This window comes from Bos indicus x Bos taurus, chromosome 13 (assembly GCF_003369695.1).
Source record: "Bos indicus x Bos taurus breed Angus x Brahman F1 hybrid chromosome 13, Bos_hybrid_MaternalHap_v2.0, whole genome shotgun sequence".
Classification (NCBI taxonomy): Eukaryota; Metazoa; Chordata; class Mammalia; order Artiodactyla; family Bovidae; genus Bos; species Bos indicus x Bos taurus.
In genome coordinates this window covers 7201457-7224415 of record NC_040088.1, presented here as the reverse complement: position 1 = coordinate 7224415, position 22959 = coordinate 7201457, and the positions used below count along the sequence as shown (strand labels likewise).

Sequence of the window (22959 nt, the reverse complement as noted above, 5' to 3'; positions counted from 1 at the left end):
GTAAGTCCAGTTCAAGTAATAGAACAGACGGCTCTGGGATATTGCAAATATTCTCTTGCTCCAGGCAAGGACCGTGTCCAACTCATCTTGGTGTCTCAGAGCCTGTCCCGGCCCTGGAGGCTCACCAAGGGTTTGTCTGGATTGAATTAAACCAGAAACCCAGGCGGATTCCACCGGTTTCAAAGCCTATTTGAAGGACACCATGCAAATGAGACCTTGGCTTCCGTATGTTTCTCCCTGTTCTACTCTCCTGGTGAAGATGGCAGCCAAGACTGTACCGATCTCCAAGAGTCATCCAAACACAGGGACTGTCCCCCAAAATATATGGATAGTGGAGACCACTTTCTGACCAATATGTCCTAGAACCTGGCCCCCTGGCAATGGACACTTCCTAGTGACCACTCAGGGAGGCACGTCAAATGCATGTAGGGAAAAAGGAAAGAAAAAAATCAAGATCCAGCACCCCCCTTGCAATCAGTTCAGAGGCAGGAAGAGCCCCTCTTCTGTGCTGTGTCCCATACCAGATCTCTCATCCAGACCCTAATTAGGATGGACGGCTCTTCTCCGCCCCGGGACTGGAAGAAAGCCTGGAATTATCTTAGTCGAGAAGGCTCCAGCCCCGAGAACTGTCAGAACTGCCGCCTGGATGAGCAGAAAATAGCAGATGATAAATTTTTTAGGACCACCCTCCGCGTGCCAGTTGTTGCTGACTGTGAGATAATGTGCTGGCCTTTTGGGGAGCATGCATTATTGATCTGGGTCTGTCTGGTGGTTTATAAAAAGCACACCCTCCCCCCACCACCACCTTGCCATCATCCCTCACCCCCTGAAAGCAGCACAGCCTCCTCCGAATGCTGCTGGAGGGACTGGCTCCTTCATGGAAGGGAAGACCGATCTGGGCAAGTGGGTGCTAAGGGAGGAAATTGACAGATGTCACTGAGCACGAGGGCTCCAAACCCACTGCATCCACTTCCTGGAATTTATCTTTCAGAAATCCTCGCTCGCCGATGCAAAGATACATGTATAAAAATGTTCTTGAGGACGTCGCTGGCAGTCCAGTGGTTAAGAATCCGGCTTCCTGTGCAGGGGACATGGGTTCGATCCCTGGTCAGCGAACTAAGATCCCACATGCTGGGGGGGCAACGAAGCCTGTGTGCCGCAACTACGAGCCTGTGTGCTCTAGAGCCCACACGCCCCAACTAGAGAGAAGCCTGTGGGGAACCACAAAAGTCCCGCATGCCACGCCTAAGACCTGACACAGCAAATAAATAAGCGAATATTAAAAAAACATTTTCCTTTGACAACAGTATTGGTAACAGTGAAAGCTACTGACAAACACACCCCCAATCTAGAAACCACTCAATAGCCATCCCAAAGATGGGTTAAGTAGAGTTGTGGTTAAGACCATAGGCCCTGGGTTCAAATCTTATTTGGCCACATCCTAGCTGTGTGGCCTAGTGACTTAGTTTCTCTAGGCTTCAGTCTCTGCATTCAAAGGAACAGGAGCGATCTAGGCATTTTAAGTTCGCCCTGGTTTTCTGCGCTTTCCTCTCTCCACATCCTCATCACGCCCGAAGTGCCTTTCCTTATATCTGCATGTGCTTTGTTTGAGAGTCACAGGTGCAAACCTACAATCGGATTCTGACATGAGACTTAGATCACGCAGCTGCAGCAAAAATTCAGTGCTCCTAAGAGTGGATGTTCAATCATTAGCCTTGGTTCAGGTCAAAAATCTAGGATCCCCTTTTATCCTCAGCCCCCCTCCCATCCACCCATGCACGTCTTCCGGATTCACCGTTCCTGCCCTGGTCCCAGCTCCCATCCTCACCTGCTCCGGTATGGTCCTGTCCTTCTACCAGCACCTAATTTCAACTAACAGCCAGAGGGATCCTACTGGAACCTAAGTCAGGTCACAGCCCTCCCTTGTGTCTATTCCACTACAAATAAACCTCAAAATCATCACCGTGACGACAAGGTCCCACACAACCTGGCCTCATCTCTCGCCACTTACACCCCAGCTCTCACCATTCTAGCTCACAGGCCTTCTTTCTGTTCTGACCCACCAAGCTCATTTCTGTCTTTGCCTTTCCTGTTCTCTCCAGCTGGAGGGATCCTCCCCCAGCCCCTCTCCTCCCAGCACAGTGCACTTAATCAATATCTATTGAATGCATGAATAAGCGTCCGGGGAGTCTTGAATTCTCAAGCATAACTCTGATGAAGACAGCTTGAGGGACCCCACGAGGCATGACCAAGGTGCGATGAGGTCAGGTGCTGCCTGTGAGTGCTCCTTGCAGAATTCTGCCAGAAACAAAACTCACGGCCCCGTGGCCACATTCTATAGGCTCCCCACGGTTATCAAATTTGGCTCATGCTAAATGCTGCTGGGGAGCTGTTCAGTCACTAAGTCGTCTCCAACTCTTTGAGACCAAGTGGACTACAGCATGCCAGGCTCCTCTGTCCTCCACTATCTCCCTGAGTTTGCTCAGATTCATGTCTATTGGGTCAGTGATGCTATCTAACCATCTCATCCTCTGCTGCCCCCTTCTCCTTTTGCCTTCCATCTTTCCCAACATCAGGGTCTTTTCCAGTGAGTCAGCTCTTTGCATCAGGTGGCCAAAGTAGCGGAGCTTCAGCATCAGTCCTTCCAATGAATATTCAGGGTTAATTTCCTTTAGGATTGATTGGTTTGAGAAACAGGTATCCTATGCGTCAAACTGTCAATAAAAGCCTTAGGCTATGATTGCTTCTGGCTGCAAATTGTTTTTGCACCAATCAACTCGCTGAGAAAGATCTATACTTGTGATCATTAATACAAATCATTAAAAAGGAGTGGCTTGGATGCATATAAATCACCTTTTCTTGGTGCTTAAAAGACTGATTTCAAAAAGGGTGTAGATTTGCATTGGGATCATCACCACAATCTTATGTTTGACTGCAAAGGCTTTTCTGGTCAACCTTTAAGTTTGTTGCCCCCGACAATATTGAGTTTCCCTTTGACAGTGGACAGAAGCTAAAAGCCCGCCCCTCACCTGGTCAACTGTGGCGCTCCTCAGCACAACCCCTGGGAGCCTTCACAATCTGGCCCCCTTCCTTCTCTCCAGGGTCATGTTATGACCCTTCCCCAGGCGCTGGCCACATCTGTCTCCTTGGTCCTGCCTCAGGGCCTTTGCACACGCTGTACCCTGTGCTAGGAAGGCTTTGCCCCAGATTTTCACAGTACAAGGTAGTATTGACTACCATGTCTATCATCATCACTGTTAGTAAGAGGGGGAAATCCAATTTATAGGACAAGGAAAACGCACAGGGGCTTGTATGCTGTGTCGTACGGCAGACACACGTGGCTACTGAGCACTGGAAAGGGGCTGGTCCTGAGCTGTCCTCTATAGAGGTGTACCTGCCAGATTTCAAAAGCAATAAAAAAATATAAACTATGCCAGAAGACTCTTGAGAGTCCCTTGGACTGCAAGGAGATCCAACCAGTCCATTCTGAAGGAGATCAGCCCTGGGATTTCTTTGGAAGGAATGATGCTAAAGCTGAAACTCCAGTACTTTGGCCACCTCATGCGAAGAGTTGACTCATTGGAAAAGACTCTGATGCTGGGAGGGATTGGGGGCAAGAGGAGAAGGGGATGACAGAGGATGGGATGGCTGGATGGCATCACTGACTCAATGGACGTGAGTCTCGGTGAACTCCGGGAGTTGGTGATGGACAAGGAGGCCTGGTGTGCTGCGATTCATGGGGTCACAAAGAGTTGGACACGACTGAGCGACTGATCTGATCTGATGCCATTAATGATGTTTTTATATTGATTACATGTTAAGATGACAATAAATTAGATATATTGGGTCTTTAAAAAATTAATTTCCCCAGCTTTTTACTTTTTTTCTAAAAAAAAAAAAGTGTAGCCACTAGGAAATTTAGAATTACTTATGTGATTTGCATTTGTGCCTCACTTGATAGATCTCAAGGGTAGCGCTGTGTGGGGTTTAATGTGAAGAAATGGAAATGGTAAAATCAGTGAATTCGAAGGGGGAGAAGACACAAGTAAAGGAGAAACGGGGCTGATGCTGAGAGACACCCCCAAAGGTGAGCGGGACATGTAAGTGGAATTTGACCCCAGGAGCAGAAGGTCCAGCTGGTTGACTCTGGGGGCCTCACTCCTGGTGGCCTCATGGATGGAGACTTCTCATGTGAGTGGAAATGTGGTGAGAGGTGCCTCATGAAGATGAAGGTGTCCAGCTGGGTGGAGGAGCCCAGGGACTCGCTTAGGAGGGAGAGGGAGGAGGCCAGGAGGGTTTACACAGTGAAGCAAGGACACGACCAGGGGAGCGGGGGGCTGTGTGAGGGATCAGGGAGGGCATCCTGCTGTAAACGAGCGCCATCTCGGCAAGGGCCCTCCTCCTCACCTGCTCTACCTGGACCAGAGGGGAAACAGTTCAGGATGAGAGGCGACCGTCCCCACCCTCCTAAGCCACCACCCCGGAAACTGAGTCAGGTCACTAGCAATAGCGGCCACCCTCCCTTTCCCGAGATGCCACCAAGGAAGGCTGAGCCCGCCCTTCCTTGGGTTAAGACTGGTGCCACCTGTTAAGATGGGCGGAACAGGGGTGCACATTTGCAGGGGTGTGTGCACACACACACGCTGCCCAGGCTGGCTCCCCCTTTTTGTTCAGCATCAGCTCAAGTATCACCTCCTCTGAGAGGCGCCCCCTGATTACTAATCCAAAGTAGAATTCACCGCAAGCCAGAATCCTCTACAGTTACCCCAGAATGTTTCTCCCTTCTTGAAATTATCTTCCGTATGAACTAGCAATGACCTTGATTATCTGTCTCCTGCATTCCATGAGACAAGAGACGATGCCTGCCTCATTCATTACTGAAGTTCCAGGTCCTAGAATGTGGCCTGGAATGTGGTAGGTTCTCAGTAGAAATTGGACAAGTCATCAACTGGTCTTAACATCTCTTTTCCTTAGGACTTTGGAGGAATCTAGAAATGGTTCTCATTAGGAAAACGTTGGAGGCCCCTAACCTTGAGAACCCAGCTATGCATCCCCGTGTGCAGGGCCACCCCTGGGACTCGGTTCAGTCCATTAGATGTGAACTCTGCAGGGTCAACCTGAGCATCTGCTTAAGGGGTCGAGACCCGGCACGGCGAGCCTGGGGGATGCCGCCTGCCAGCAGCTGGGCGCTTACCGAGCTCCACGTCCTGGTCGTCTGTCAGTACCAGGATGATGTTGGGACGAATGTTTCTGCGATCCCTCTGAAACCTGCCTTTCAGGCGGTGGTGGGACAGGAAGGCCGCACTTCCGTCCAGTAGAGAGAAGACTGCTGCAGAGAGCAAGCAAAGCAGGATGCCGGCGGGGGCCATGTTACGTTTCCGCGGATTCCCTTGCTTCTGGAGGGATGCAGGAGTCTGGAGCTGTGCTCCGCGGATTTGTTTCTCTTCCCTCTCTACTCACGGACCTAGAGGAAGAGGAAGCGAGTTAGGCCACAGGTTGCATGATGGTATCTTCGATGGCTTCTGGCAGGGGCGGCGAGAACTTCTTTGATCAGTGATAGCTACAGCGGAGCAAACACCCAATTCGGTTAAAGTTGCAAGAAAAGTTATTTGCAACTGGCTCAGGCTTTCCTGGCTGGCAGGAAAGCCTCCGGACACCACTTCTGCAGACAGCATCCCTCCCCTGGACTCAGCCATCCTCTGGATATGTCTGTGTGAGCCCAGGTCCCAAGTCAGGTAGTCGGCCTGCCTCCCAACCCTCCGACCAACACAAGAGAAATCACTCCACAGTGAAAGGAAAGGAAAAAGCCTGGGAGAGCAGAAATTTCTGGTCATCTCTTCTCTGCCAGCGCCAAGTGCCACAGAGGATGCAGAGATGAGCGGATGCACCCCCAGCTCTCAGGTACGTGTGATTCGGGGAGACAGGTCTGGACCAGCCAGGCTGATCTGTGGGCTAGGCGACTCTGTATTTCAGTCTTAGCTCCATCACTCACCAGCTGGGTCTCCCCATCAACAAGCCAGTAAGGAACCTCAGTTTCCCCATGAATAAAACGGGGATATATGACTGTTGAAGAACTCAACCCAAGGTGGGGGGTGTTCACAAAGGTCCCCTGTCAGTAGGTCCTGTGATGGGGTAAGATGTCCATATTGGTTTTAAGCAAAACAAAATGACAGCAGAGAAAGCTGAGAGCTCAACAGCGGAGGGAAGAGAAGCGTCAAGTCCCCTGTGACCCTGGTCAGCCCCTTGACTCAGGACAGATGGGGTCACCAGCAAAGGGCGGGAGAAGGAAGGCGGGGTGGCTAACCTGGTCTCAGGCAGGTCTCAGGTCTCGCTCTGCTCTTTGCTCTCTGCAGTCTTTTTTTTTTTTTTTTTTTTACTTCTTGAGGAAATGAGCCTTCAACTCCTGTCCAGATATAGACCTTTTGGTCTCATCTATTTAAAACGAGGGAAAGAGCGAACAAGCAGACGTGTTGGGAGGAAACCAAGCTTGTCGGCCTGAGTCACCGTCCCCATGACCTTGAAGGACTCCTTCTGCCCCTGCTGTCACTGGGAACCCTGCCTCGCCCCAAGCCAGAGCTCAGGGAACTCATCGAGGACGCCAGGGTCCTCAGCAGGGGGTGTGTGGTCTCTGTGACCCCACCTGGGGATGGCACCAGCTGCCTATGAGGAATCCCACTTCCTCCCCAACCTGCTGTTCCCACCTCCATCCTCTCAGAGGCAGCCAGCAGGGTCTTCCTAAAATTCAGATCCAAACATGCAACTCACAAGGCCTGGGTAAGGCGAGACCAGGGAGGTTCTCAGGCTCCAGGTCTGAAGGGGCTCTCACTCTAGGTGGGCAGGTGTAAGATGATCAGCTAACCTTAGTCCCAGCCCTGTCACTCACCCATTCAGACCCTCCCCTGGCTTCTCAGGGCTCAAGGTACAATATGCAAACTCCCAACAAGCCTTATGGGGTTGGGGCAGTGGGGGGCGTCCAGCCCTGCCCACCTCTCCCCCATCCTCCCAATTGCTCTCAGACGCATGGCTTTTTTCTGTCACTCAGACAAGACTTTGCCTTCCAATGTGGGGGCTGCAGGTTCAATTGCTGGTCTGCGAGCTAAGATCCCACATGCATCCCGGCCAAAAAACCAAAACATAAAACAGAAGCAATATTTGTAACAAATTCAGTAAAGACTTTAAAAATGGTCCACATCAAAAGAATCCTTAAAAAAAAAAAAAAGGCATAAGCACAGTATTTAGAAAAAGAAAACTTTCTACCCAAGGATAAATAAAACAGCCGCATCCCTTCCCTGTAGAACTAACCACACAAAGTCAAAGAGAGCAGAAATCGGGCTGCCCCATCTAACAGCTTCTGGTTCACATTTAATGCTCTAAGCTGAGCCCTGGGCTGGCGGCTCCCACATCTGCACTGTCTCTGCGGGAAATTAGCAGGTGTTGAAAGGCGACAAAGCACATTAGCACCATCGGGAGACTTTCTGCTGGAGGTAATGGGAGGCTTGAGAGGGTTCAAAGGAGACACGCGGAAGATTCTAGTGGTCCTTGAATTACCCCGGATCATGGGAGGGGGTCCTCGAATCATGTTATCAGTCCATGTCCCACCCCCTTTCGGGAAACAAAGAAGACTGCTTTGTGCTTTGCACTTGAAATGTGCTCTTGACTGGTACCCCAGTTGGGCCACTAAAATGGACATTCACAAAGCAAGCAGGGAAGCCTGGCGCGCTGCAGTCCATGGGATCGCGAAGAGTCAGACACGACTTGATGACTGAACAACAGCGAAAGCAAGCAACCCAATCACAAAATGGGCACAAGACCTATATAGACATTTCTCCAAAGAAGACATACAGATGGCCAAGAGGCACATCAAAGGGTGCGTCGAGTCGCTAATTATCAGAGAAATGCAAATCAAAACTACAATGAGGTATCACTTCATGCTTTTCAGAATGGCCATCATCAAAAATCTACAAAAATTAAATGCTGGAGAGGGCATGGAAAAAAGGGAACCCTCCTGCACTGTTGGTGGGGATGTAATGTTGCACCACTGTGGAAACAGTATGGAAGTTCCTTAAAACCTTAAAAAAGAGTTACCATATGATCCAGCAATCCTGCTCCAGGACATACACTTGGACAAAACTATAATTTAAAAAGATACATGCATTCTATGTTCATAGCATCACTGTTCACAATAGCCAAGACATGGGAACCACCTAAATGTCCATCGACAAATGAATGGATAAAAAAGATGTGGGATATATTATACCATGCAATACTACTCAGTCACAAAAGAGGAGGAAGTAATGCCACTTGCAGCAGCAAGGATGAACCTAAAGACTGTCACACTGAGTGAAGCAAGTCAGAGAAAGATGATGATCATTTGGTATCACTTAACGTGGAATGTAGAAAACTGATACAAATGACCTTATTTACAAAACAGAAGCAGACTCACAGACATAGAAAACAAACTTATGGTTACCCAAGGGGAAATGGGAGGGGTTAGGGACACATTAGGGGTGTGGAATTAACAGATACACACCACTATACATGAAATAAACAACAAGGGTTTACTCTATAGAACAGGGAACTATATTCAGGATCTTGTTACAACCTATAGTGGAAAAGAATCTGAAGCTGTACACCTGAAACTAACACAATATTATAAATCAACTACAGTTAAATTTAAAAAAATGCACATTTATGTTCCTTCAGATGGACAATGAATGATAATAGGGAGAGAATTTCTAAGGGAAGCCCTACAAACAGCAACTCTCATTTTACGCATATCAACTTGTTTAATAAGCATATATGCCCATCAGTATTATACCCATTTTATGGATGAACAAGCTGAGGCACAGAGAATTATGATGAAAACACTCTCCCATGATCGTATGGCCAAACAAGGGGGCAGAGATGGGGTTCAAACCCAGTCTGGCTGGAGTCAGCAGCTCAACAAGAACCTCCTGGAAGTAGATTTCTGGGTAACTTTCTAAAGGTCTCCCAACCTCAGTTTCCTCACTTGCCTCTGAAGCAGCAGGAGGCCAGGTGCCCTTGGAGGGTCTTTTTGGCTCTGGGCCTGTGATACGGAGGAACAGGGGGCCTGGACCAGACGGGGGTTGGAGCTGGGGGATACGGTTGGCTGGACTCTTCCTGGGACCCTTAGGCTGTTCCTCTCTGCTCCCGGGCAGCTCTAACCTTCCAGCCAGGATGCTGATCCTCTGGATGGGAGTCAAAACTCCACGACCAGAGATCAGAGAATAACAGGAGCTAATTACTTCATCAGCTCAAGTCATCAGTAGGTCAATTTTTGATGAATTCCCCCAGCTCCCACTTCCCCCAGCTCCCACTTCCCCTGGCCTGGGGCCAGCCCCTCTCTGGATGCTGGAGAAATCAATTAAAATGACGCAAGGGATTCTGCCTCCATTTTTCTCCTTCTTAGTAAAGATTCAGAGAAGCTGAAGTGAGAGCATATCTGGTGAATCTGCGCAACCCTAGCTGAGTGACACTTTGTCCATCCCTCGGACCCTTCTGCTTATTCCCACCAGCTGGGTTCCCTTCCTGCTCTTCGTCCTGTGTCTTCCTCACAGACCTTGGCAAAGCCAAATCGGCCCAAGAAGACATCACTGGAAAAGCCGAATGCCCTGAGTGTTCAGAAACAGCACTCCTGCTTCTGGATTTATCTGATTTGCAGAGAGGAGCAGGTCTCAGTATCATAGCTTTGGGCCCTCATGCGGGCCTGTCCGGGAAGACCCACATGGCTATTTTCCTCTGAGGATCCCCAAACTCAACAAGAATGGCTGAGAGGAGTTCGGGAGCAGTCGGGCAGCCCAGGGAGAGGCAGCGGGAGAGGAAGAAGCAGGCAGAAGTGGAAGCAGGAGTTGATGGGACAGGAGGTGAGAAGAAAGGAGACTGGGATGTGGAGATCCCCAGAGCCCCTGGCTCAGACCTGGGTCCCGCCTACGTGGTCCAGAGAGCCAGACCGCGTATGTCTCCCTTCACTCACTCTACAAATAAGTATTTAGGGTTACGTGGTAGGGTAACCCTGTCTGGGTTATGACAGCCTCATTTGTTTCCCTGCTTCCACACTCAGCTCCTTCTATCAAGCAGGCAGAAGGATCCTGTTAAAGACAAAATTTGCCTTCTTCCACAGCAGAGCCCTCCAGGGCTCCCATCTCATGCCAAATAAAACTCCCAAGCCCTTCAAAAGGCCTAGAAGACCCTGTGCCTTCTGTCCATCCCCTTCGGACCTCATCACCTCCCCCCCCCCCCCCACCCTTGCCCACTTGGCTCTGGTCACTTGGCACCTGTGCTGCTCCTTGCCCAAGCCAGGCATGTCCCCACCCCAGGGCCTTTGAATGTGCTGTCCTCGCTGCCCAGAGCCTTCATTCAGATCTCTTCATTGCCTAAGCCAGGCATGTCCCCACCCCAGGGCCTTTGAATGTGCTGTCCTCGCTGCCCAGAGCCTTCATTCAGATCTCTTCATGGCCCTTTCCTCACCTCCTTCAGGTCTTTGCTCAAATTTCACCTCTGCAGGTTAAAACAGAAAGCTCTTCCCTCCCTAGGAGCGCCTACCACCTCTGACAGCTACATATTTTACTTATTTTTTTGTCAGTCTCCCCCACAAGAATGTCAGTTCTTTGATGGTATGGATTCTGGTCAGCTTTGTTCACATCTGTACCATTAGTCACTCAGTCGTGTCTGACTCTATGACCCAATGAACTATAGCCTGCCAGGCTCCTTTGTCCATGGAATTCTCCAGGCAAAAACACTGGAGTGGATAGCCATTCCCTTCTCCAAGGAATCATCCCAACCCAGGGATTGAACTCAGGCCTCCTGCATTGCAGTCAGATTCTTTACCATCTGAGCCACCAGGGAAACTCAGGTGGGGGCATTGATCACTCCCTTTTTCTGCTTATGTGCAGTTTGAACATAGGCTAGACCATGTGACCCAAGTGGAGCCAGTCAGCACATTCCATCTCTTTAGTTCCAATGATTGGCCCAGAGACACACACGTGATCCAAGCCTGGCCAATGAGAGAGAAGTAGGAAACAGCAGGGTGGATACCGAGAGCTGGAAAGGGGTAAGCCCAGCCCAGCTACCAACTGGAGCCTGAGAGAGGATGCTGGTGTTGGTGGGCTAAACCAAGTAGCACCTTGGAGCCAGTTACAGGTTCAAACAAGTGCCCTTTGTTGCTTAAGCTGATCTGAATTGGGGCTGTCATTTGCAACAGGAAATGCCCAGATCAACACAGTAAATCCCTAAAAGAATAATGAGGAAAAATGAGGAAGAATTACAATTAAATTTTAATTATTTCATTCTGCTTATTGCAGAACTCGGCCAATACTAAACACTTTTCCTGTGTTAACTCAGGACACCTTTCAACAACGCTGCTGCTAAGTCACTTCAGTCATGTTTGACTCTGTGGGACCCCATAGACGGCAGCCCACCAGGCTCCCCCGTCCCTGGGATTCTCCAGGCAAGAACACTGGAGTGGGTTGCCATTTCCTTCTCCAATGCGTGAAAGTGAAAAGTGAAGGTGAAGCTACTCAGTCATGTCCGACTCTTCACGACCCCATGGACTGCAGCCTACCAGGCTCCTCCGTCCATGGGATTTTCAGGCCAGAGTACTGGAATGGGGTGCCATTGCCTTATCCATCAACAACGTTAGGATGCTCCAATTGTGGGTGAGGAAGCTGAGGGCATGGAGAGGTTCGAGAACTTTTCCAAGGTCGTGCTGCTTGGATGCTGAATATTATCCCTTGACTGACCCCCTCCCCGTCTCCTGTCCTCTCTTCCCTGTGCCCCAGGAGGTTCACTCGGCTGGAGCACGTCAATGAGCTCTGTGCTAAAGGAAATGCTGCCCAGAGAAGGGAGGATGGGAGGAGAGAAAGGCCTGGGTAATTTCCAGTTATCTTCCCTGTCCAGTTGCTATGAACGGAGCATATCCCTCATTACTCTACTGAAGGCCACGGCTCCTGTGGGTGGCCCTTGCCAGGTTCCAGCGAATGCCCCCCACTGTCCCCTAGCCCCAGAGATCTGTATTATTCATTTTACATCTCTGTGGGAGGCACCATCTATTTCCTGCAGGGCACCTGTGCTGATAAAGCAAGCAGATAGTGTGCCCGAGATTTACACCCAGATATCCTGACCCTAGAGTCCTCTCTTGACTCCTCCGTTTACTTGGAAACTGACATATGATACTAGAAGCTGAGGTTAAGTGTGTTGTAGAAACAGGAAGAGAAAGAGGGAACTGCTGATCTGTGGGCAGGCAGGGATGGCTGCATGGAGTCCTTACAGAGAAACGTTTGAGAAGCCTAAGAGGGACAAAGTTCTGAAAAATCCACAGGATTTGGGTGGACTGTGAAGAAGGCACAGAGGACAGAGTGCCTCAGGCTGGGGAAATAGCTTCAGCAAGTAGCAGGCAGTGTGGGAGGGGTGAGATGTGTGGTCCCAAGCCTTCCAAGCCTAGAAACTGTCTAGACAGAGGCTGACACACACACATCTGGTAGACCCTGCACTCCCCCGGTATCTACCTTTTCTGGGGAGAGGAAGCTTGGCCATCCTTCTCTCCTCTCCAGGGCTGTCAAAGAAAGGACAGGAGCTCCTGCAATCTACAGTCCACAGACTCTCTGTCTCCCTGAGCCAAGTCCAAGGGTCAGGTGGCTCTCTGTAACTGTCCTTGGAATTTCAGCAGGAGGCAGAGAACCAAACCCACAGGACAGGAAATAGAAGGGTCCTTAGAGGATGGAGGGAAAGATCAGGTTTCAAGACAAGAATTCAGGATCTGGAAAGGAAGTTAGGGCGTAAAGAGAACAGCCCAAGAACCCAGTTGCCTGCAGAACTATTCAGGTATCAAGAGACTCTCGAACGCCTGCTCTGTCCCGGGCATAGTTCTTGGCACTGCATATAAAACAGTGGGAAAAAAAGTATCTGCCCTCATGGAGCTGACATTCTAAGGAGTCAACATATCAGAAGCTGGAGTCGAAAGAGTCCAGCGAATGGTGAAAAGTGTCAGAAAACATGATCGGAAATAATGATCAACCACAGGTACTCTTAGAATGGGGTCATGGATTATAGAGCAAGCTCAGAGAAAGTTTAAAAATGATATACTTGAAGTCTTGAGAAGCTGAGCATCAAAGTGTTTTGCATACCACCATATAATTCACACTCAAATATCTGAGCAGAGCCCTTATCAGACCTGAGCCCATCCGAGCCTTCTGAAGGCCCTGCCTCAGTGACCAGCCCAAGAGAGTCATCCAGGCGCTTCGGTGTGACTATGAAGAGGTACCTCTTATTTCCAGCTGGCTACCTTGGTCCACGTCGGTCCACCACAAGGATGAGGGAAGTGATGCCGTCTCGCCTCATGCAGAGTGGGATGAAGGCACCACGCAGAAGAAAACACAGCTTCGAAACAGAACGTTCTTGGGTTTTGCCAACATTTGAGACCGTGGATCTGGCCAAGCCCAAAGGAGGAAGATCCGCCTCCGGGGTCTTTGTTTCAGGCACCCAGGGATTCTGCTATGTCCTGCAATGGCTTTGAGGTCTCTTCTTTCTTTTAGGGTCACTTTCTCACACTTCGACTCTCTAAGGACATGAATCAAATTCTCTTGTTCTCCTAGGTCACTCAGAATTGCTTTCTTGGTCACTTGCAACCGAATGAGCCCAACCGGTAGAGCAGGCTGGGGGCAGAGAGTTGACTCAGGCGGCTTCCCAGCACCATCTGCCTCCATGTACAGACGCCCGATGACACAGCCACTAGCCCCTGGCCTGGGCCCCGCTATGCCTTATCACAGGCAGACCTTCCTTCTTATTTGCTGACGAGAGGAAGGTGGTGCAGAAAAGGGGAAGAAATGTGAGCGTGGGAGTCCTGAATTCTGGTTCTGATCCGCCCCAGTTTCCTCGCCTGCCAAGAAAAACAGACTGTTCCCCGGGCGCGGCCTGGGACTCAGGACCGGTGGAGCCTGAAGCAGGCAGGGAGGTCCTCCTCCCCTCCCTCCCTGCAGAGGCCTCCCTCTCTGACTCCTGGCCTCATCCAAGGTCTGTTCTCTTCAGAGCGCCCCTCACCGTGTCTGATTCCTCAATGCACTCTTCTGCTCGAGTTTGTATCTTGCAGGGAGTTGTTTTCCCCACCAGAAGCTCTGCACGGGTAGGGGCTGTCTCTTTCTCACTCCATAGCTTCAGCCCCTGGCTCAGCCCCCTGGGCGCTAGTTCTTCAGGTTAACAAATATTTACTGAGAACATACTCTGCACCGTAAATTAGGCTGAGAGCCGAACAACTGTTGCTTTCAAATTGTGGTGCTGGAGAAGACTCTTGAGAGTCCCTTGGACTGCAAGGAGATCCAACCAGTCCATCCTAAAAGAGATCAGTCCTGGGTCTGGACTGATGGGTTCACTGGAAGGACTGATGCTGAAGCTCTAATACTTTGGGCATCTGATGCAAAGAGCCGACTCATTGGAAAAGACCCTGATGCTGGGAAAGATTGAAGGTGGGAGAAGGGGCAACAGAGGATGAGATGGTTGGATGGCATCACCAAATCAATGACCATGAACTTGGGCAAACTCCAGTAGTTGGTGATGGACAGGGAGGCCTAGAGTGTTGCTGTCCATGGGGTCTCAAAGAGTCGGACATGACTGAGTGACTGAACAACTATACATCAGGCCCTGTTCTGTGTGCTGAGGAGCCAGAAATGAATACTCTGACGTGGATCAGACACCAAAATAAAAGACAAGCACACGAGGTGATGAGTCCTAAGGGAAGGGAGTGGGAAGTGCTGGTGTGGGGAGCTTGCATCGTTAAATAGGAGGGTGGCAAGGCCTGAGAGGACACTTGGGCAGAGTCCTCCAAGAGGTGAAGGAAAGTGCCTTGTGGATATTCGGGAGAACAGTGTTCCAGGCGCAGAGACAAATGCAAGGGTCCTGAGGTAGGAATGTGGCTGGGGTGTTGAGGAACATGATGGGGGCAAGTATGGTTGGGGTGGAGCTGAGTGAGGGGGGACCTGGAACAGTCTAGCCCAGGACTGCTGTGCTTGGATGTAGGTTTTACCAGCATCCTTCTGGCTGTGTGTGGAGAGCAGATAATAGGAGCGAGGGTGGACACACCAAGGCCAGTGAGACAATGGCCATGGACCATGTCTGGACTGGGGTAGGAGCAGCGAAAGGGTGAGAAGGGAGATTCTAAATATTGCTGGATGGATGAGTGAATGGCTGACTGAACAGAGGAAAGACCGGCACACGCCAAGTGATCCAGTGACTACTTCTGTGCAACAATTTACCTCCAAGCATCGCAGTGGAAATCTTTTTTTTTTTTTTAATGCTCAGGGACTTGGGTTCAGGAATTCTAGCAGGACACAGCAGAAAGGGCTGGTCTCTGCTTTATTGTGCCTGAGGCCACAGCTGGAAAGACTCAAAAGCTGGGGACCTGAATCCTCAGCTTGGTGGCTGTGGGCTGGAGCCTCGGGCCAGGGGTGGGAGGGGCTTCTCTGTGTGGCCTGGGCTTCACAGCATGGCAGCCCCAGGCTGGTGACTGATTTCTTCTGCAGCTTAGGGCGCCAAAAGTGAGCATCCCACCAGCCCGGGTGGGACTTCTCTTTAAAATTTATTTGGCTGTACTGGGTCTTAATTGCAGCATGTGGGATCTAGTACCCCAACCAGGGATCGAACCTAGGTCCCCTGCCTTGGGAGCTTGAAGTCTTAACCACTGGTCCACGAGGTAAGTCCTGACCTCATCTCTTCTGACCGAACCTCACTTTTCTGCTGTCCTCAGCATTACTCCCACCATTCTACTGGTCACCAGTGATACGTGAGCCTGGCCAGATTCACGGAGGGGACATGGGGCATGGCCCGCCTCCAGACAGAGGAATGAGAAGCCCACACTGGAGGTGCACCCGTGGGGGTTACCTTGTGGGCCCGAGGAAACACAGGAGGCCCTGCCAAGTCACGGAGGCCCGGGCACGGCAGGGGGTGGCAGCCTCCCCCCTGCACACGTCACCCTTCTAGGAAGTGAAACGGCGTCTGAGTCAGATTCCATCTGTCTGCACCTGCCAAGCTTTGGAGTTTGTGCCCACGCCCATATCAAAGATCCCCGAGCCCCAGGAAGTCCTGGGGTGACCGGAAGGTTCCCCCAACCCCTCTCCTCTTTTGTGAACGACCCAAAGGGGTTAGATCAATGGGGCCTGTGCTCAGCTGATTCTGAAAGGAGCAGAAGAGGCAGAAAGCGAGCTGCCCCAGGCATGAACGCATGGTAACTGCCTCTCCTCCTGTGCCACTTCAGAGAACAGAGGTGCCCCAGTTAGATCTGCATTGAAAACATTGACTTATCCCTGCTTTTTAAAAAGTCCCTTCTTTGTAAGTAGAAAGGAAGCCACCTCCTCAACACAGGAACCCAAACAGAAGTGGGTGATCTGATTTTGGGGAACTGGTCCTCACTTCCCCGGGTCCTTTCCTCCTGCTGACGTGAGCCGTGACCCTCTGCTCAGGGTCACCGTCCACTGGGAGGCTGCCCAGGCCACGAAGCTGTCAGCCCTGGTCACATGGGTGGGCTGCTGGCTTGTCCTGGTGGGAGACTTCAGCTAGGGGCTGCTGGGCTGGGTTTGGGAGGGATGTTAAGACAGCCTGGCTGGGCAGGAGAGCTGCAAACAGCTTCTCACCTTTCAGAACTCGGCCCAAGGGCACGTTGCTTCTCCCAGAATTGACCCTAGGGTTTGATAGGCAGCTGCCAGGAACGTTCTGGGAAGATGGGCAGGGGCTTCTGGTGTGGAGCTAATGGTCCGCTCAGCTCCCGAAAGGGTGACCTGATTGACCTTGACCCCAGCACCCCACACGTCAGGGTCTCGGAAGCTCTGCTCGTCACCTGCACTCACGTTTGTGCAGGATAGTTTTCTGTTCGCCCCCTTTCTTATTTCAGTAAACGCAGTTACAGAGGCAGTGTTCTCCCTCCGCGGGGAATGAGCGCCACCTGCCCTAAACCGGGGTCTTTCGACTTGGGCACTGCTGCCTTTGGGGCTGCGTCATCCTCTGCAGCGGCTGCACATTGCAGGGCGTTGAGCAGCGTCCCTGGCCGCCACCTGTTAGACGCAAGAGGCACCCACCCCCAATGGTGGCGTAAAAAATGTCTCCAGATATTGCCTAATGTCCCCTGGTAGGGGGCAAAATTGCCCCCAGGTGAGAACCCCAGCCATAAACAGACAGCAGCACAGAGAAACAAATACAGTGACATTACGGTTAAATTCCTGCTTGCCAAGGACACTGGACATTTTCTTGCAAGCAAAGCAGGACTCCTTGATGACTCAGAGGTTAATGGCCGGGGCAGGGACTCCTAAGATGAGGACCCCTGGGTCCCGCCCACCAGGAGCCAAGACTCAATCCACTCAGTGGGACCAGGTGGGCTGGAGGCGGGTGGGCTGGCTCACAGGAAGTTTGATGTCGTAATGGTGCCCTGTGGAGACACACCCGTGTGCTGTGGCCTTTGTCTAAAGTGAGGACACAAACCCAAATGCCTGCAGGGCCCAGGCAAGAGCCGGGAGTGAGTGACAAGGGTTTAGGGTCACAGGGAGGGGTGGAGAGTGCCCTGCTGGAGGTGCCGTTCTCAGAATCAAAACAGTCACTACATTTTAAACACTGAGCTGGCCAAACAGAGCTCCCCTGGAGCTTGCCTGGGGGCCCATTTGCAGCCCTTCAAAGCTGTGTGGTCTTTTCTGTGCACCTACTCTGTGCCAGTGCTGTGTGGAATGCTGGGAAACAGCAGGCCAGGCCTCTGTCTTGAAGGAGCTGACATCCTGGTGGTGGAGACAGATTTAATGAATGAAGATGAATCCCAGATGATCTTAAGAGCCTTGTAAGGAGCTGTCAGGATGACAAGATAGGGGAAATCAGGGGAAGCCTCTGGGAGGTAGTGTCTGAGCTGACACCAGAGGTGGGGTAGAGAGTCAGTCGTGGGCACGATGCTTTCTAAGCAAGGGAAAGGCCCTGTGGTAGGAACGAGCAGGGTCCGTGTGAAGATCAGAGCAAAGACCAGAATGGCAGGAGCAGGAGTGGCCGCCTGGTATAGGTGAGGCTGCTCGTTACCTGCCCTCAGCCCACGCTTTCCTGGTAGGCCACGCCTGCCACCCTTCCTGGGTGTTTAGGGGAAACAGGAATCAGATACAGTTCTTCCCACCTCTGTTCTTTGTTCTTTTGTCTTGGCTGTAGACAAAAGCTTCCCTGGCAGCGAGCTACAGACTTATTTCTGCAAAAGGCCTTTGGCCAAAAGCAATAAAGTCGGACCTCAACAGAGTCATTATTCACGCCTAATTGTGGGCTGGTTCTCGGTGTAGACAGCCATGGCCAGGGCTGGCGATTCCAGTCCCACCCCCTCCCATGTGTTAACCCCACCCGTTCTCCGCACTGTTTACCCCCACAGACCCTGTATTTAGGTTTTCAGAGATTGTAGTTTTTTGTATACACATTAAAGAGGTGAAAGGCTATTTTGACTGCCTGGTATTTATAATCCAGTTATTTCTCCCCTTTCACCCAATCTGCAGCCATGTGTACCCTGCTCACTCATCACGCCCTGCTATTAGCAGATGCGTGTCTCATTAGCTCACCTTGGAAACAGCCTGAAGCTTACAATCATTTGAGAAGCTTGTACTCACAGGCGGGGGAGGGCGTCTAAAGCAACTTTTACCAAATAACCCGCTAAATTTAGAGATGGAAGTCAGGGAGAATGTCGAATGACAGATCTGTTCCCAACCCTGGCGTGCTGTGCTGTCTAATTAGCAGCAGCTGGAAATAGCCTGCCACCGGGGAGGAGCGCCTGGGTCAGAGGTGTTCTGGGAGCTGGATCGGTCTCTGGGGGACTCACCGGGTGTCACAAGGTTACTGGGTATCCAGGTGCACAGTGGCTGGAAGAAGGGGAGTGGGGTCCGGGCTCCCGGCGTCCATGGTGGGGAGGCAAGAGCCCACCCACTGGGCTGGCTGGTCCGTCACCACCGAGCATGCTCTCCTTTCGAAGGGCCAGCTTCAATCAGCCCCATCTTTGGAGTGAAGATGCTGAGCATGGCCAGGATTCTGGGAGCTAGCTTTGGCCCACATAATGAAGGTGGGGCTCCCAAACCCCTAGCAGTGCCTGAAATACGGTGTCCCTGCCTGGAACAGCATCATGCAGACTTGGGCATACACTTATACCAGACTTGAAAAATATTCATCCATCCATCCTCCATCCGTTCATTCTACAATGCTGACTGCTCATCTTGGGGCAGAGCCCCTTATTCAGGGGCTGTGCAGAGGTTTCTAACTCCTCCTTTCTGGCCAGCATCTGGTCCCCTTCTCTTGACAACAGCACCCCAATTTCCTTTGGAGGATTCTCTCTCTCTCCTGCTAAGATGCCCCACCCTCTCCTGCCATGTCACCAAAGGGTGACCACATGACCAAAGCTGTCCAGTCAGACTCTCTTAATGGGCCCCTGACCCTCAAATGGAACGTTAAGAACAGAAAAAGCAGGGGGGCATTTATCTCCTTGGAACCCCTCCTCCACGAGGCTGCCAGCCACTCCTGCCCCTAGACCCCTAGAACTTCTGAAGCAGAAGCCTTAAGAAGGCCTGGCAGCTTTTATATGTGTGCTCTTAGATATCAGGCTATCCTGAGACACTACACTGTGAGGAGGTACAAGCAGCCATGGGGAAAGACCACGTGGAGGAGCATGGAGCACTTCAGCTGATGGCCCCACGTGAGCACCGTTTCTGGACCAACAGTCGCTGGCAGCCATTCGGGTGGAGCCATTTTGGACCTTCCAGCTGGCATCACTCAAATCGAGAACCACCTGGCAACCCATAATCTTGTTAGAAATAATCATTGCTTTAAGCCACTGAGCTGGGAGTGATCTGTTACACAGCAGACGCACAGCTAAAGGACCTGGAATGACACTGATGAGAGCCTGTTCCTGAGACTGGAAGGTTTCCTACGGTGAGTCGAGATGTTCGGTCTCCTGGGGCCAGTGGCTTTACTCAGAAGAACACTTAGGGAGAACATCATTCATTCATTCTTTCAATCAGTTTCAAACAGCTGGTACACTGCTATAAAGACAGACAAGTCGAGCTCCTTTTTCCTGTGGGGGCATCACATCCTCTGCCTCAGTTTCCTCAACTTTGAAATGGAGATAACAGGCCCTGGTTAAAAGGATTGTCATGATGATTAAAGGCTTCCCTGGTGACTCAGACAGTAAAGAATCCGCCTGCAATGCAGGAGACCCAGGTTCAATCCCTGGGTCAGGAAGATCCCCTGGAGAAGGGAATGATAACCCACTCCAGTATGCTTGCCTGGAGAATCCCATGGACAGAGGAGTCTGGCGGGCTACAGTCCATGGGGTTGCAAAAGAGTCAGACATGACTGAGCAACGAACACTTTCCTGATGATTAAACGCCTGGCAACAAGCACCCCATAGATACTAGATTTGAATGAAGTTGTAACGTATTGCCCCTAGAAGGGTGGCCGTTTGGTGTGAACAAAGTGTAGCAACAAAAGACGAACACCAACGCTCATGTGGGCCAGGGAGGTCATGGAACTGAGTGACACGGGCGCGGTGTAAGGAAAACCTGAACCCCACGTCTCTTTCTTTCCAGCTCTCACTTCAGCACTTTTGACAGAGGCATCAGCACACAGAGGCCACTATGTTTGGGGGTCATGCACTTAGATGGGTGTGGAGTGAGACGGAAGTGGAGGCCAGGCAGTGCAGGGCCAAGTAGACTTTACTGTGGGGGCAGCGGGCCCCTGGACGGAGGGTTGTTTTGAGGAGCTGCCAGCCCCCACAAACCCTATTGTGACTTTGCAGAAATGCACTCCATCAAGGCGCTTACTCTCCTGCTTCAGGAGCCCTCCAACTTCAGCTGTATGTTGGGGCAGGGCAGGGGGGGCGAACGTGATACAGCTCATCAGCTCAGAAGTCATAGAATCAAGCCCTGAGCCCACTTATGCCTTCAGCCTGCTGCCGCCTCGCTAAGCTGGACGGTCCTCAGCAGTAGGAGGGAGACCAATGGCCTTTCTCATAAGCAGAGTGGCTCAAAGGACCACACAGGACGCTAGGTGTAAAAGCACTTCAAAGCTAAAAAGAACTGATGCAGCGATGATGGAAAGCAGTGTAGAGGTTCCTCAGAAAATTAAAAATAGAACTGCCACATGATCCAGCAATTCCACTTCTGGGTATTTATCCTAAGGAAATGAAATCCCTCAAAAACCTATCTGTACACCCCATGCTCAGTGAAGCATTACTTACAACAGGCAAGATATGGAAACAATCAAAGAGTCCATCGACGGGTGAGTGGACAAAGGAAATGTGGTATAGCCTACAGTGGATTATTCGGCCATAAAAATGAAGAACTTCTGTCACTGGTGACAGCACAGATGGACCTTAAGGCATTATACTAAGTGAGATAAGTCAGAGAAGGACAAATACTGCATGATCTCACGTGTAAGTGAAATCTAAAAAAGCAAACCCGTAACTGAGCTCACAGATAGAGAGCATATTGGCGGCTGCAAAAGTGAGGGGTGAAGGATAAGCGAAATGGGTGAAGGCGGTCAAAGGCACAGACTTCCACATATAAAATAAGTAAGTCTCATGCATGTGAGTTACAGCGTGGGACTATAATTAACAAGCTGTATTGTATGCTTGAAAGTTGCTAACAGAGTAGATCTGACAAGCTCTTATCATAGAAAACAAAACAAAACTAAGTATGTGTGGAATGGATGTTAAAACTTACTGGGGTAATCATTTTGCAATGTGTACATATATCAAATCATTATGTGTATACATCTAAAATGAACACAGTGTTACATGTCAATTATATCTCAACTCAAAAAAGCTAAAAAGGATCTACAAATAAAAGCAATAGTAATATCTGCCTTTGGAGGCAATGTCCCATGTGCCCACACACTGTTCTGGTGTTTCACAGTAACTCTAGGAGGATGCTACTGGGATTACCTACGTTTTACAGAAGAGGGATCTGAGGCTTACAGAGGTTAAGTGACTTGCCCAGCTCCACCCAGCTTCTGTGTGGCCCAGCTGGGATTCAAACCAGGAAGTCTGGTTCTGGAGTTCATGCCCTTACCCACTATGACACACGGGTTCTCAGTGAGTTCTTCTGTGCAATCACCTGTATCATCTTCATCTCCTGCCCAGGTGGAAACCACCGATACCTAGGTTAGCCCAAGAACTCATCACCCCATTCACTGCAGAGGCCAACCCATGCCAACCACGTGGGTTTATTTCACTGGCTGGACCGACCGGGACATTTCAGGAATATGTCAATAGGAGGGTGAGGGGCAGAAAGGAGCTTGGGAAGAACTCTGAGGCAGAAACTGCACGTGCCTCCCCTTCTGGTCGTTCTTTGGTCTACAGGATCCAATTTTTTCAGGGGATGGAACTTGCTGCCCTCTGGCAACAACCAGCATTAGTCTAAGCCAGTAGACTCAAAGGTGTGAAATTGTCCCAAGAGGTGTTTCTCAGGAATTCATGAGTTTTTGGTTGTCACGTGACTGGGGGATGTTTCTGCTGTCTAGCGGGGGTGCAGGAAATGCGGACAATTCAACATGCTCCACACAGTGAAGAATCAGCCCAACTGCAGCACGACTTTCTAACATCCCGCCAGACACCCACGGAGGTGAAACAGCTTTTTATACTGCCCGACCTGAGACATGAACTCCATTTTACATATAAACTCCAAAGATACTTTTGTGCGGTTCTATCCTAAACCAAGTCTTCTGGGAATATGACCACTAGGGAACTTGAGGGAAGACGGTAGCTTGTTTCACTCGGAAATTTTGGTAGGCCATTCTCTATTTTGGAAAAGCATATTGCGTATGGCCACAGCACTGGTGGTCTTCGAGCTGTCAAAGCCAAACATCTGTATGTATCTCACTGCTTTCGGAGCTGTCAGATCTCCATGATTTTGCCCCAGTGTGAACATCTGCTTCATTACACCCTCTGACATAATATGCTAA

At 50.7% G+C, this 22959-nt stretch overlaps 1 protein-coding gene across 7 annotated transcripts in view; it reads right to left on the bottom strand.

Annotated features, from left to right (window-relative positions):
* The window catches only part of SULF2 (sulfatase 2), a 125932-nt gene that overhangs the window by 92065 nt on the left and 10908 nt on the right, over positions 1-22959 (bottom strand). For all 7 annotated transcript variants that reach the window (XM_027558336.1, XM_027558341.1, XM_027558338.1 and 4 more), the window contains exon 2: positions 5195-5464. In XM_027558336.1, the coding sequence (XP_027414137.1) occupies positions 5195-5369 (175 nt within the window). In that variant the 5' untranslated portion in view covers positions 5370-5464. The remainder of the gene's footprint in view (positions 1-5194; positions 5465-22959) is intronic.